Source organism: Seriola dumerili, unplaced genomic scaffold (genome assembly GCF_002260705.1).
Source record: "Seriola dumerili isolate Sdu_G_001 unplaced genomic scaffold, Sdu_1.0 BDQW01000291.1, whole genome shotgun sequence".
In the NCBI taxonomy this organism is placed as follows: domain Eukaryota; kingdom Metazoa; phylum Chordata; class Actinopteri; order Carangiformes; family Carangidae; genus Seriola; species Seriola dumerili.
In genome coordinates, this window is record NW_019174546.1 from 4,907,006 (window position 1) to 4,923,470 (window position 16,465).

At 40.0% G+C, this 16,465-nt stretch overlaps 1 protein-coding gene across 1 annotated transcript in view; it reads left to right on the plus strand.

Annotated features, from left to right (window-relative positions):
- The first annotated feature begins 4,820 nt into the window (after window positions 1-4,820).
- egfr (epidermal growth factor receptor) overlaps window positions 4,821-16,465 on the plus strand; it is a 42,252-nt gene continuing 30,607 nt past the window's right edge. The window contains exon 1 of the mRNA XM_022758305.1: window positions 4,821-5,088. Within this exon, the coding sequence (XP_022614026.1) occupies window positions 5,010-5,088 (79 nt within the window). The 5' untranslated portion in view covers window positions 4,821-5,009. The remainder of the gene's footprint in view (window positions 5,089-16,465) is intronic.

The following is a 16,465-nucleotide window of genomic DNA, read 5'->3' on the forward strand; positions in this document are numbered from 1 at the left end:
ATTCTATCAATCACTTGTACAACAGAGATTTGAAATGGATATCATCTGCCAAGCTGACACATTTGTGGCTTTGCATTTTTTTTTCATTCTCATTGGTGACCACAATCCAGTGCAGAATGTGCTCTGCTGAAAGCAGTTTGTCCAACGGTCAGTCTTTTGATCCTCTTTATTCAGATTGTGTATGACTCATGCAGTTAGACGCACTTTCTCATCAATGATTTGAATGAGCCTTGCCCCCCTCCCTCCTTTTACAGGAAGAGAACCATGGCACCAGCTTTGGGAATGCAGACCTTCAGAGCCCGACTGTACCACAGCCAGCACAAAACCACTTCAGTGCACACTGGCAATCAAAGCCCCATGAACCGAAGTGACCGCATCAGTGAGTAGAAACATCAATTCAACAAGATCCAAAGTCCAACGTTGTCTGAGTCTTAACACACAATTTTACTAAATGTCCAAGTAGGTTGATTTTACTTTACTTTACTCAAGTACTGTAAGTGCAACTATGAAGTAGGCTCCTCGTACTTCGCTTTTGGTTTACTGCTATTTTATATATGTACTGCACTACAACTCAAATAATAGCAATGTACATTTTACTTACTTTTTATTAAATAAATTATGTTGTATTATCATAGTCTAAGATAAGTTAAGACATTATTGATCCCTGGGGGGAAATGTAGAAGCCACCCATCAGTATAAAGAGAAAAAAATAGCTGAAGCAGCAACATCAAAGTGATGTATACATTATCGCATCAATAATTAGAATACATTGAACTGGACCATCATACTTTCACTTATGGTGATCCTTTTATATTTTTACTTAAATGTGGAATGACCTGCTGATGCAAAATCCGATTTTAAATCACTTCTGAAAACCCACTTTCATTATATATTATATATTTTGAGGCATTTTTAACTTAACATTAGTGCATCTGTACAATATGTGTGTATGTGTATACTGTACAGTTCTTTTTCCCTATTTGGCTTTTTGCTATTTGATTTGAATTTTTTACTGTTCAGTTAATTTTTCTTATTATTTTATGTTTGGCTTTCATAAAGAACTCACTGACTTTGATAAGTGCTGTATAAATAAACTGTAATATTGTTATTATTATATGCATGGCATCCCACACACATTAAACCTTACCTTTGAAACCTGAACACACAGAGACATCACACAATTATTCACATTACTCATGACTGCGGACAAGGTGTTCCATGTTCTGAAACAGGATGTGACTGGTTGTGAAGTTGAGAAAGGGATTCCTATTGGATTAAAACAGGTTCATTCATTGACTTTGAGGTGTTTACTGTGTAACCCATTGGGCTGCCATGGAGACCACATGCTCTGGCAAGTGAACACGGCTCGAAGCCAAGGACCAGGGGCCTCATCAGGAAACGGTAAAACACAGCAATGAGACACATGCACACGCTTTATTGCTCTTCATACATAGAGAAAACAAATTGTGTGTGATTGCATGTGTGTGTGCTCACGGTTACAAAACAACAATCCATTCCTACATTCAAATATTTGCCCTCACTATTTCAGTTCGGCTTAAGGAAAATTTCCTTCAGGGGGGCAGATGGTGAGATACAAGGTAATCTCACTGGCTTCTCTAATTAAACCTAATTAATTGGTACCTGACAGTTTGTTCTGAATGCCTGAGGCTTTTCAACCATACTGCTGAAAACAGAATTTAGAAGGCTATTATTAAAGCTTTTATGGATTCAGTCACATCTAATCCAAGTCTTATCTCATATGTCAGCGATACAGCAGCCATGATGAGTGCCTAAAATAGTGCAAAGATCCACAGGAAGCTCTCAGTAATCCAAAACTGAAGAGGCAATCTCGTACATTTCATGCATCAATCTTGGAACTGTCTTTGTATATAACTCATCTTTCTCGCCAGCCACACGCCATCATGTTTTGATTTGATTTTGTTCAGTATTTCTGCTTATTATCATTGAGGAGAATTATACTGTATGATACAGATTTCTGGGAGGCTGGGGGATGGGGTGGGGGTGTGTGTGTGGGGGGGGGTACTCTCTGGTGTTGCTGGTCCATCTGGGCCCTGTCATGCAGATCAGACTTCAGACCTTCAACAGCTCATCTCCCATCACAGCATGGTCACATAACCTTTCCGCCTCACTGAACCACCTAATAAGACTCCTTGTGTAAACATTAGTTAATAAAAATGTTCTTAGAGGTTGCGCCTTATATTACATGTCTTATAGTGGCTTTTACTGTATTTGAAAGAAAGTGTACGTCTCAGATATGTATATGTTGGATTTAGGGATGCACACTGCAAATCAGGTTCAGAATACCAGAGCTTAAGGGCGTCTGGTGGGCACACATCTCATAACCACAACGTCTACGGTTTGATTTCTGACTGAAGGACCTTTATCGCACATAGTAAACCCTGTCTCTCTCTCTCCCTCTCTCTATCGACTCTCTGGTGTCCAACAAAGGCAAAATGCCAAATTCTTTTTTTTTTTTTAAATAATCAGTGCTTGATAAGAGATAGAGAATGCGACAATATTCCAAGGAGGCACATGTATTTACTTTGACAGTCAGTAGCAGTCATCGCTTGTCTCGCTCTCTCACACACTTTCTCCTTCCCACTCTCGGTTTCTTTCTCTTTTTTTTTTCGTACTCTCTCTTTTGAATCCCCAGTTGTGTGGCCATTATTCTGTGTTTGTTTAGTGTTTGTGCTTGGCTGGCAGACAGCTGTGGTCTGAGTAGACTTGTGCCAAAAGCACAAAGAGTCTCAGGACAGCAACGGACAGTGATATGAAACACTGAAACAACTTTTTCTTTTTTTTTTTTTAATGTTGGACATTTCATAATTGAGACATTGGCCAGTGGTGTAGAAATCAGTCGCTGCTGAGAGGCCAAAGTGATTTCTTTCTCTTTTTTTCCCTCCATTTAATAAGCCTCCATTGTGGTTCGGTATGTGATGAACTTTGGTTTCAAAATGTTTAAAACCAAACCCTGAGTGAAATTCAAATATATGACCCTGGAGTGAAGCTGAAATTTGATTTCCACTGAAAGTAAAACTGCAATATTTGACCTCTCTTTATTCTCTTCATGAGAATTGGACCATTTAAAGTGTGTAACCTTGTGAAGGGAATAACTTTCATACTTAATGGGGCTCTCTCAGTTAACATTTTCTCCCTGACTTACTGAATTGACAAAGGCCATGGACGTTTTTTTTTTTTTTTGTTTCCCAATGACAGTACCTAGAAAAGTCAAACTGACAGTAGCATCACATCCACAGCACACTGGAAATAGCTTAGTGTGCTGTCTCATGTGAAACGTTAGCCTCACATTAGGTAATTCCTCCTCGAGGAGAATGGTCATAATTTCACCCAACACAATAACCTCCTCCTCCAACAATACAACCAAAGACGATTTGCTGAGCCATTAAGCTGCGGTAATGAAATAAACACCAGCGTGAAAAATGATTTCTATCACTCCTGTCCCCATAGAGTCTGATCTGTGTACAACAACAAACACATTTAAGCAGCCTGACATCCAATTAGATTCCGCTCCGATCAGACAGACAATCAGTCAACGGTCTAGACATTTTTGTTCATTCAACCCCTATATGACACTGATACTAGGACTGTCTTTCATACACGCACATCAACAAGGGTGAAAGTGTGATTTTTGGAGGTCAGATGTCACTGTTGGCCTTGTTTGTTTTTTTTGGGCCAAACTCAAGGACACATCTAGAAGTTAGGTTTGACATCTTGGGTGAACCATCATCATCCTTTTCTCTTTGTTAAAACCTAACCTAAAATAGCTCTGGGACACTTGTAAATGTAAATTTTCTTTTTAGATGTGCCAGTTCCAGGGTTCTGGTATCATCCACACTCACTTACCTGAATGACACCTTAATGGAACGGGGCCATTATTAATGTCTTCAGTTGAACATGTGCTTATATTAAAAGCCTAATTTGCTGCTGGTTTGTATGGTATGTAATGGTAGTTTAAGAATGCTACTCTGTTACTACAAAGCATTAAAGGCAAAAAGTGAAGGGAAATCAGTTAAACACATTTCATCCAACTCTCTACTACTGAAAAAGTTTTCACAGTCATATTATTTAGTTTGATGTATCAGCTGATAGTGGATTTTTGCAGATGTTGGTGCAGATGTCGGCTGATAAGTGATAAGAAATTGCAGAACAAAAGTACCAAATGTTATGTTTCAGCCCATTAAGAAATAGGGACTCCAAGCATAGTTGGTCCACAAGATAGATCTGAAAACACACCCTGGCCTGTACATTTATTTATGTGTTCATGAAAGAAAGAAAGAAAGAAAGAAAGAAAGAAAGAAAGAAATCATCACATTGTTATATGATTTTTCAAACTCTCAAACACCAGCCTCAAGAATCCAGCATATCCAGCCTACTCAAAAATATGAATCTTTAAAACTACAACTTCTCTGGAGGTAAAAACTTGGATCAATTGTGTTTTACTTGTCTTCCTTTACCCAATTTACTATATCTAAGTTGCATAAATTCATTCCTTTCTGCAAAAAAATCCCCAAAAAACATAGTTTTTTGCAAATATGAGAGCAACTGGTTTGAGGATGGCAGCTAACCGAAGTATCTATAGTAACTATACCTCTATTTCTATATACCTCTATTTTTTGGATGGACAGCAGACCGTTTCCGGAAAATAGTACAATATGACAGCAAATCCCCCCCCCCCCCTTAAATCTCATCCACTCCTCTTCTACCTGAGCGCTTTGAGAGGCGCATCTATCCTCCCTCCTACTGACGTCACAGCAGCCAGTAGTTTGTCCTCTGCCTGAGCTCGGACTGCTGGAGATATCTGCGAGGAGGAGGAGCAGTCAAAGTTTGACTTTCCCAGACGAGGAAAAAGTCTTATACTGAACGACAAAAAAAAAAAACCTGAAGACTTTCGAAGTTTTCCTGAAGCGGAATATCGCGTGGTTGTTGGCATGGAATGACACCTTCTCACCAGGAGCTTCAAAACCACGATGGCAACCCGTTTTCTGAAGTGGATCAGTCTCACCTCTCTGCTCTGCCTGGGCTCCTGCGTGCTGGCGGAAAGGAAAGGTATGTCAGGGAGCTATTACAACATGTCGCGGGGCTGTAATGGTGAGAAGGCTCTCGCTTTTTCTCTTTGCTGGTCCAGCGTTTTACATACATCTCACAGAAAGAGAAATATCAGGCTCGCTCACAAAAACCAAACCACAGAGAAACTTGATCCAGCGTGGGAGAAAAGTTTCTCACAGTCTCGCTGTTTCAGCCTGTGACCTCCTGGTTTAAGGCTACACATAGACAGACAGAGAGAGAGAGAGAGAGAGGCTCCAGTAAAGTTTAGCCCTCACTGTCAGTGCGTGACACTTAACTAATAATAATGTAATACGTTTGCGGAAAAGTTGATTAACCAATTGGGAAACTGCGCAAATACGCATCTCTGACTTCATCCCGTGCGGAAAGTAGTTGACTCAGTTACGCACATTTGCACCACATTGAAGAAGAAGATGATGATGACGATGATGAAATGAGGGGATGTGAATTGTGCAATTTAATGTTGTACTTTATTTTCTTGTCCCTAGATGTAGTATTTTGTATCTTTCTGTGAACATAGTGTCAGCATTCCTGTCTCCAGTGCTCTGTGCAGTGTGTGATCTGTTTGTAGGCAAAAATAGAATTAAAACTGGGGCATGCTGTCACCTTGAAATACACTAAAAGTACATTTTTAAGCATTTTGTAAGTTTTCCTCTTCACACTCAGAAACCTTCCACCAGTCACTGACATTGCCACATTTCCTCATCTGAGATTTTGCCTTTGCCTCTGTAGCCCACTCAGCTGTTCACATGTGTTTTATATGTGTGTTTGAGCATCTTCTCACATCATGAGGAGGCTGGTGCGTGTTGTTCAGTTCTTTCATCTGGTCCTCAGAGGAAATTAGATCAAAATGTGAAGACAGTCACTTCATTAGACTCGCACAAATGACAAAAAGCAGAGAGTCTGGAAAGTGTGGTGTGGACTGGTGCAAGTATGAAAGCAGCAGGAACAGCAGGTTTCTGGAATCTTTTTCTTTTGGCCTTGATGTTAAGGTCGAACAACTTTTTAGTTTTTAATGACATGGTAGTGTTTTGACTCTCACTGCAATGCTGTTTTTCTATTGTTCACAAATGATGTGTTTTTTTATTTTATTTTATTTTAATAGCTGAAATGTCAGGCTCTTTAAATGGACGCCTGTGTAGGCCATATCGATATTTAACATGGATATGAGTGAAAAATAAGCCCAGGAAAGATCCTGTGTCACAGTGGTGAAATTAAAATGTTAGTGTAAGAGTAAAAGCTTGAAAATATTAAAAGTAGATCCACATGTATTTTTGAGTGACTCAGACTTCATAAAGGCCAGATGTCAGGAGAGAAAGTGACCAGGGGTATCACTTTACGCCCTAATGACTTTTAACTTCCTATTCTAATGAATCATCCTTGTCTGTACTCGTTGTACTGTTGTTCCTCCTTAAAAGCAGATAAGCACAGTGTGTTTGTTGCCAACAGCGCACGTGCAAGTTGCATCTTTCCCGTCTGCTCCAACAAGTAACAACCAGTGCAGCTTTTCACAGAACCATAACAAATCAAAAGTGTTTGTGAGCCAAAAAGACAGAGTCCCTAAATATTTCTGGGCTTCTAAACAAACTAGACAAGCGCACATTTCACGCAGCAGCAAGTCTCCCACAGTAAATAAGGATTCGGGAATTTTTATTAAGACCAGAGAAGATTAGAAATGAGCAGCTGTAATGATAGTTATAGTATGCAGTACAATTTGGTTTAATTACAGTTCATTTTTTGCGACTGATCCAGTTTCTGTTTCCAGGGAAATGTGAGTCCCAACATATGGTCTGACAGTTGTAGTTGTTGTTGTTGTTGTTGTTGTTGTTGGTTTTTGTTTATGTTTTTGGCCAGGGGCTGGGACAGATGTTACTTTGTGGCACACCAGGTTTTCCTAGCACACAGTGTCCATTAACAGTCAAAACTTGATTTGAACAAGATGTCAAATCCCAGTTATGCTCCTTTGGCATGAAATCTCCAAACTAGAAAAAAACATATAATAATTGCAGGGAGATGTGGGTTGTTTTATATCTCCATAAACACAATTAACACATGGATTCATTTTTGTTATTGATTAAAGAATGAGTTGCTGGAGGGTGCTGCAATGTGTTCTTTGAGTTGTTCGATCCAGTTTACAGTAGGTTTATCCATTAACTCGAAATGAAACCCAGTATAGTTTAATCCTTAATAAGTATAAATCGACTACTCAAAATAATTAGTTTTGTTTTTTTGAGTGTCGGTTTGATGACAGAAAAACTGTATGATTGTCTGAAAGGGGTCTGAACACATTTGTTGGATGTTGTTGTTAGTGGTGGACTGCTCATGTCTAAGTGGGATTTGGATCCTTATCTGTAAAAACACAACAATAATTGTATGTCTATTGAGATCGGATTTAGAAAATATTGCCCAAATAGACATTACATCACTTTTATTTTGAAAATCAGAGGTGTTCTTTTCCTGCCTGGCAGGATGATTAAAGATTACAGATGCTGACTGTTGGTGCCTATGTATTGTCAGTTGTCTGGCCACCTAAATATAGATGTATGAATAAGTTATATTTAATTCCTTAGTGTTTAAAAACAACAAGGAAACTTGAAAAACTTGAACAAAATGTCAAAACAAGAATAAATACAAGCTTGTCCTATAAGCTTAGTGGCAATGCATTTCTGAGCTAATCCAAAGGGGTTTCTAAGGGTTTTATGAGCCTTAAGAAGACGGATAATTTTCTCAGCCCACAAAGGAGCATGTAATCCTTCGACTTATTTTAAAATCACCAAACCGGGAGATACATGGTTGTCAGGCTGACTGTTCAATCTAATTTAGTAAACTCTGTTTGACCTGAAACTGTTTGTGTTGCTAGGAGGCTAGTGAGAACATCTGGTCAGCTGTTTACACTTGGAAGTGGGCAAAAGATTTTCAAGTTGAGAAAAAGTTGAAATTGATGCAGGCCCTGGATGGAAAATAAAGCTTTGGTCCATATTACTAAGCATTTGTCCCTAAGGAACAGACACTTTCACCATTCATGGATCAATGAGCTGAAGAGAGAGAGAACGCCTCATGGTCACATTAACAGTGTTGCTCACTTTATCACAGAGACAGTTACAAAAGCATCGGTGGAGTGAAATATGTACTGACATTAACACACACAGAAATTCATCATTTTCAATTGACAGTTTGATTAACCCCTGTCCTACAGAGTCATTGTCCAATCAAAAACTAGGCACTCTTTTTTTTTTTTTTTTTTTTTTTTTTTTTTTAGCCTTTCAAAAATATAAAAAAAACACAAGAACAAAAGTGTAAGGACTAGCATGCTAACAAGCCTAAAACCTACAGGGATAATAAAGCCTTGCTTCCAAGACCAAAGGAGCATCCCAGCATGCACCAGACATCAGTGTAACGTAAGAAAGACATCAGACTCTAACGACTGTAGCGACTCTTAACGTTGGACAGATGTTTTTGGTTGGAAATGAAAATTGGGTCAACCTCAAAAAACCCACCATTGGCTAATTGTCTCTGTGACATTTAGCAGGCGTTTTGCTCACAACCAGGATGTCGGTATTTTATATGTTAAGATGGTGTTGGCATGAAACATTTGGAAGCTGTTGGATTTGGGTTACTTACCAACACAACTTAAAAACAACAAAATATCAACCTCAGCTCTCGTCAGTCGGCTTTTCTATGTCAAATTGAGGTTGGCATTAGATCGTTGTCCAGACAACATCACAGGGTTACAGGTTACAAAAAAGTGGAAGTCTCTCCGTGATGCAACAGTATCAGAGTTCAGTGTAACATTTGCACCTCTGTCCTGCTTTTTATAGTGTTGCATCTGCTAAACACATCAGTTAGTCCTGATCCTAAATATGTTAAGAAATGATAATCATATTTGGGAAATAAACAACCAGGTGGTCATTTTGCCTGATCAATCAGCCCATATTTAGCTGCAATCCTGTCATGGGGAAGAAATGAATTTGAGTTCTGATAACGAATCCAGCGGTGATAGCAGCCCCCCTGTCAGTCGCTCCGCTCAGCGACAGCCTGGCAAGGTGTGATGGCTTCTGTGGGATTCAGACAGGACCTGCTGAATAATAGAAAAGCTCTTTGTCCCATCTGCTGCCACGCTCAGTTTATTAACTGTCATCATCTGCAGAGAGGTTGTAAATAATGCCCACAGCTTCACCCAGCAGCCAACCACAAGTAATAACTGTGGTGATTTATTTCCCAGATGAAATGCTAAATGGCCTCAGAATCAATTGGTCTCCTTCTGTTTTGTGACTGGAGTTGTATACTGTAGAGGCAGGTGATGATAAAAAATCTTTGATTGTATGCTGAAATATTTCCAATCTCTTCTACCTTTAGTTGTAGAATGCCCAAACCCAGAGTGCAGATATGACGTGAACCTGCCTGAGAGCCTCTTTAACTGGGCTGTGAGTTAACCTGTGAAAGATCAAACTAATCTCAGGGGCATGTCGACGGCTAAATCCTTAATCCCTAATGCGAGGCTCCCCAGATCACTTTGGGCACAAGATAACCCGCTTATATCAATATGCTTTTTCAGAGTTAATGGGTTATTCAAGTTCTCAGCAGAATGAGATTGGAAGATAATATGTATACAGTATATATATATATACGTGAAGTCCAGCTCCATCATTTAAATGTGCTTGTACACCTGCAAAAGTTGAGCTGAATCATGACAAAAACTTTACTCCTGCAGTGCATTTCAGCTTTCTGAGTAAGTGCTTTTCCCTCTGCGTTGTGTTGGATTCTAACAAGCCAGATTCCCTCATCAGTCATCTGTTTTTTTTCCCCATCGCTTTCAAAAAACCATGCCTTTTCTTTTCATTAAAGCCCACTCTCTGGGATTAGATTGATGTCGGTAGTGAAATATAGGTTATGATCCTGTGAAATCCTAGAATCTCTAGTCTGCGTTTTAGGGTTCGGAGTGGCCCTGGTGTTACTACTGCCGCTGCCGCTGCTGAGTCTTACTGGTCCTCTGACGACCTTCCCAGACTTCCATCTGCTGCAGCCATTGTTGGAAATACGGCTTCTTTGGTTTAGACCGTGGGAGTTGGAGGATAATTTCTCGCCACCCTCCCTTCCCAGCTTTGATAAACTGCGCCGTGTCTGAGCGGTAGAGATTTTAGAGAGCTGCTGGCGAGGTGCAGGATTTCGGTTTCACTTGGGGACAATAGTGCCTCTGTAGAGAGCAGGTTATCTGGCTGCACTGATACTTTTGTGGAGCGGCCGACCTCTGTGGCGTGCAGCAGACGCACCCGCAGATACACGTGTCTCATCGAGAGGGAACACAGAAGTGAAGCAGCTTTTGTTGTTCTTCTTCTTCTTCTCACTTTGAACAGTCTGAACACAGTAAATCTATTGTGTGTTAATATACTAACGTACTGCTACTGCATATATGTTAAGAAATGCTGCGAGCTACATGACTGACATGAAATTATTAAAAGTTTGGCCTCCCATTCAAAGTAACCATGTTCTTGCAGTGTTGATACTGCAGCTCCTCACTTTCATTCTGTAGTTTGTATACATCCACTGAGAACACAGCATGGAATAAGTGAGTGAATGTGGTTACTCATTGAACTGATTGGCGTCCTTTGTTTGCACATGGCGACAAAGTCATCCGCTGCATTTATGGCCTTTCCATGATCCACTGGCTGTGCATGGAGTCTCCAGTGGAAAGAGACCCAGGAATTCAAGTTGGAAAAAAAGGCCCTCTGATATCTTCCCATCTCATCAGGTGCAGTGTCGTGTTAAAAGGGGAAAGAGGCCACAGCTCCATTTGTGTAATTGCGCCTGGCTAAGTATGTCTGTCTCTTCAAGCCGATCTTACTTGAGGGGGTGTTGCTGTCATAATTTTTTCTGATTTTCTTCTTTTGCCTTTGGGGCACAGTTTTAGCCTGGCTTTGTGGGAAAAACACAGACCTTATCATCTCTCATTTTGTTAGGGATGCAGAATATATTGACAGATCATTACGAGTGTTTAGTAGCGCCTCTTAATATAGCTCTCAAATTGTCAACAGAATAAAACCAACATACATTTTTTTATAAATGACACACAGCTTCAGAGAGAGAACTACTCAATTTTTCCATTAGTCAATCAACAGAAAATTAATCTGAGACTATTTTAATAACCAATTAATCTTCATTTTTTTTAAAAGCAGGCTGTCATCTTTCAAGTCTTTTCCTTTTTTAATTCACAACCCTCCCTATCTCCAGCTTCTCAGTTGTAATGATCTGCATCAGGAAATTCAGTAACTGGGTTTCAGTCTGACAAACTATTTGAATTTTCCATGTTTTTTTGATATTTTATTGATCGACCAAAATAAAGACAACAATCTGCAGATTAATTGATAGTTGAAAAAAAAAACTGTTAGTTGAAGCCCTAATTAACTCTTGTATTAAGATACAGTTGGTGTGTTTATCTTCTATAAATCTCTTCTGGCATGTGCGCTCATATCAAGATTAGAGCAAAAACACATTTAGCATTGGCATCTGTTGATGTGAAAGAAAGATACTGCGTATAGTATACTAAACATCTTCAAAAAGGCACATTGGTGCAGCCCCACATTTTCTGTGGGGGTTTCTGTTTTCTGATCTGTATGTACTTGTGTCTACATCTATGCCCATGTCTAGTTTCTTGAAGACTAGTTCACACTGGACAGATAACCTGAGGAAAATAATGTCAAAATGGTTTTAGCTCAATTTATGGGTTAAAAGAAAGAAAATAATTTCCTCTTTTCATTGGCTGGGATACATTTGACAGTGTATTGTACACTCCCTTTACTTTTATGCCAGTTGCAGAAAGTGAAAAACTTCTTACCAGTTAATTTTCTGTAGTTTCATATTTTTCATATGTTTGACAAAGCAGCTTTTGAATGTGTCTTGTCAGGCTGGAACAGGCTGAAACAGTAAGTCAGCTCCAGTAGTGAAGGTAAAGATGGAAAGTGGGCACTGAACATGTTTCCATCCCGGAGGCTTTCAGCTTGGATGAAAACCATGGCTCTAAAGCGCTGCAAACCCTGCTCAAGAGAAATTTGCAGCTCAGCTCAGTTGAGTTCAGAGGGCCAGTGACTAGACTGTCTGAGGCCCTCTTTTTATTTAGCAGCGAATAGTTGGTTTATTTGTATTCAGCTCGGAGCTGTATGGATCTTCGTGTCACATATCAAATGTAAAAGATGTCAGCGACTTGGACGGGGTGGTGCACGGATCAAAGGAAATCAAAGCAGGGGAGAAAAACAGGAAAGTCAAGGATACACAAACAAACATCAGAAGGATGGAGTGAGATCTTTGAGACCTCGTGCCCTCGCTAAATCGTTCATCAAAGAGGCCTCAAGCTGTTTCTTCTAGTTGCTGTTGCTTCACTTAAGCATCTCACTTTAGCACCCTCCTGTAGGTGTGGCATCTTCTCTAATGACCTCCAGGTCATTCTGAGGAGCGATGCTTCAAACAGTACTCGCCCAAAAGAGGAATCCCCTACAGGGAGGAGAACAATAGCTTCGCCAGCAAATCTCCATCTCTGAATATTTCTGAAGAAAGCATCGGTTGAAGGGTGGCGGCTGATCTCTGAAGCTTGCTTCCCTAATACATTTAGCCTCTTCCTGTGTGGTCCATTGGCCTGGTAAACTAAATGGTGCATTTTAAGCTGTGAGTCACTGTTAGTGGTTTGAACTTTGTGGTGCATGATGGTTAATTTATCCAATTTTTGTAAATGAGTTCCTGCATTTGTCAAAGGCGATAGAGATGGAGATGCAGGATGTTTAATTTGTAATCCCCTTTGCAGTGTAAGGGGGGGGGGGGTCTTCCTGCCTCACATCCTGATTAAAAGGATGTCGGAGCTCTTTAACAGCTTTAACCTGAAACATTAGGCTATTTTCCATTAGTTTGTATTGGCTCCACTCTATTGGTCTAAAGGTTTAACTTTTTCCACGCTCACATCTGTAAACAGTGGAGAACATGTAAGGGTCATTGACGTGAAATTGTTCAGCTTCACTCGACTTGAATTTACTGCAGCTGACTACATCACTTAGGGTGTGGGGGAATATGTTAACATCAAACAACTATATCTACTTATAGAATACATAATTATTTATGCCTTTCAAGGGGAACCCGATCAGGCTTGTCTGATAGTTTTCATCGCTCGGCTACCGGTGAAAAAGTGTTTTCTTTGCCAATGTTATTAAGGCATTACATGCTTCATTGCAAGGGCGTGGTGGAGTGTCAGTCAAGACCGTATATAACTTTCCAGTATTTATTGAAAAGGTAGTAGTGGCGAGTAATAACTAGTCAAATAGAAACAGAAGGGGCTTTATCTCATTTGGTCTTCGTAAACTCTGCCATTTACTGTGTCCCCTGCAAGGAGAAGAAACACACCTCCAGTGCTTTGTAGGCTTTTATCTTGCATTCAACGGCACTTGGATGTCAGCACTAAGAGTAAAATAAAATAGGAACTTGCTTTTAGAGAGCAAAGTTTCTCACAAGCAAACATATGCAGACATGCAGAATCACTTGTTAACTGATACCTGTATTGCCTCCAGGTTTATTCGAGTCTAGACCCCCTGTCACATCTTTGAATCGGCCTGGTATTGAAAAGTTGCAGAGTGCAAAGCTTGAATGCTCGACGTACAGTAGTGCCTATTGTGGTCGGCTTCCCTGGGCTTCCTGACAGAAAATGTTAAAAAGGCTGAAAATTAGCTTATATGCATGGGTGGGTTGTGGGGTTCCAAATATGATAATGGGAGAACAGACACGACTGAGGAATATATACAAAGAAAAAGGAAAAGTGCATGAGACAAATGCATTCACATCCAACCCCTGTGGTTCATGTGTAGACAGAACTTGAATGAATGTCTCCTTCCCCACAGAAGCCCATAAGTCTTTGGACAAAAGGTTCTTTATTTGGGACTTTGTTGTCTTCTTTGACACAGGCTTATCTGTCTTCTTTGACCTTAACTTGCCATGTAGACATGACTTTACAGCCCTGTGTCAACAGTGAGGAGAAATGCATCCCTGTTGGCTCGAGGTTATGAAGACTGTGAGGGTAACAGAATCCATTTAGTTGACCTTGAGCTTGATATGGAATCAGGACAACTAATCCTACATACAAATATGAGTAGAGAAAAAAAGCTTATGCCTTGAAATAGCGACAAGACAAGACAAGACAGGAGTTGACAGCCACACTAGCAGCTCCATGAGTCTGTACTCAGGCACCACTGTGCTTTAAGCTGAATGGTATTGTCAACATGCTTATATAGAGTTTTAATGGCAATGCTAACGTTGGCGATGTTTAGCAGGTATAATGTTTACTGTGTTCATCATCTCAGTAGCTAAGCGTTTGCAGATTAGCTCCAAACACAAAGTACAGGTGAGGCTGATGGGAAGTGTCATTCTTTTTGGCATCAGATGAAATGTTAAAGGTTATTACATTTCATATTCAGAGTGACATTAATGGTTCTACCAAATCTTACGGCAGTCCATTCAATGATCCTGGAGACATTTCACTCAAAACCACAATTGTCAACCTCACGATGGGGCTAGAGGAAAAGTAGGTCAATCGCCAAAGTCATAACAATTCACCCTCTGGAACCTTGAATATCTGTATAAACCAAATTTTAATGTATAAACCTTTGGCCAGCTGGTGGCGGTAGACGAAATGTTAGGGGATCACCTAATTCATTAGAATAATCCACTGGACACCATGCATATCTCTAGCCAATTGTGTTGCAATCCATCCTGTAGTAGTTGAGCTATTTCAGTCTGGAAATATTCCGCCAGTGAGGCTAAATCATGGTTCATAAATGTTTAATCAGGTAGTTTTGCACATGCCGATAGGTCTGTTTCTTCATTAACCGTTAAAGTATAGGCATATCTCTGTCTGAATTACAACAACAATGATGTTAGGGCTGCTGGCAGTGTATTAAGTTGGGATGGGGGGTGGGGGTTGCGGTGTTAGAGAAGGAAAAGAAAGATGTCAGCCCCTTCTTCTGCCACGGTTCCAGCATTTTACAAGCCAGCATCACCTCTCAGGGATTCATGGGCGTTGTAAAACGTATTTCACCCGGGCCATTTATAGACGAGCTGACAGCATTGTTCATAATGTGGTAGTGGTGGCAAGGCTCGGCTACAGAGATGATCTGTGATTTGTTTAACTCCCGGAGCACTAAAACATAACATCCACTAAACATAACACCCCTTGTGTACTACCTTTTCTAATTGCCTAGTAAGTTTCAACAACACCAATGCTTCGTTGAGCTCAGAATTAATTTCCTGGTGGGACTTTGAGCGTAACATCTTCATTACCACATGTTTTCATAATTGAAGCCAGAGGCCTGTAAAAAAGAAAAAAAAGGAATTCTGCTTGCTTCACTTGAAATGTTTCCTTCCATTAAAAAGGTGGAACTGACCCTCTATGCAAGATTTCCCACAAGCATTAATGAAATCCATATATTTTAAGTATATTCCCATGCTCTGCATCATATTACAGCCCCATGACACTTAAAGCATCACTGATAAGTGATCAATATCTACTCCTCTCTCCTTTCATTTTCATAACAAACCACTTCAGCTTCATAGCTCTGTGGCTAGAATGGGTTGCCTGGTAGAAATACCCTGGAGTGCATAGTTGGACTGGTGCCAGTCAGTAAGGATTAGGCCTCAGGACCTGCAGTATATCCACTAAATCAACAACCTCTTCCTGAGCTGATTAGGAGGCAGTCTGAGAATTTTTAATATGAATCCACTTGTTTAGTTTTTATCTGAGTATTATTGCAATAATCAGGCACATACAGTATAAGATTAAAAACACTCAAAACCAAACCAACCAAACCTCTGAGGTCAAAGGACACGTAAACAACCCACTGAATTCAATTTCTTTAATCAGTCAAGCTGGAGGTATTTGAAATATGCATGTTAGACTGGCAGCGGAAACAGCCTTTTCCTTTTCTTCTTATTGTTATTCTGGCTTGGTAAGTCAGCATTTTGGATACTATTTATGCTCTGATGTCTTCTGCCTCTGTCCAAACTGTCCAAGATTTTACCTCAGTTATAAATCCTTGGCACCTCTTGGTCGATTGAAAAACCTCTGAAATGAGATCCAGGATTTGGAGCTGGAAACATCATTACATCTGCTGAGCATGTTTGTAATGGGTAAAACAATCTCACCACAATGTCCATTTAGGGGGGAGTTCTGGAGCTTTTGATCATATCACACCATCTTCCATGAAAGATTTTCCCAGTTGGAAATGTTCAATGTCCTTTTTTTTATGGGCACTTTGGGGACCTCTTGTCAATGCTGGCTTAAAAAGTTAAAACTAAAAGTGAAAATAGTATTTGACAAAATAATCTCACTACA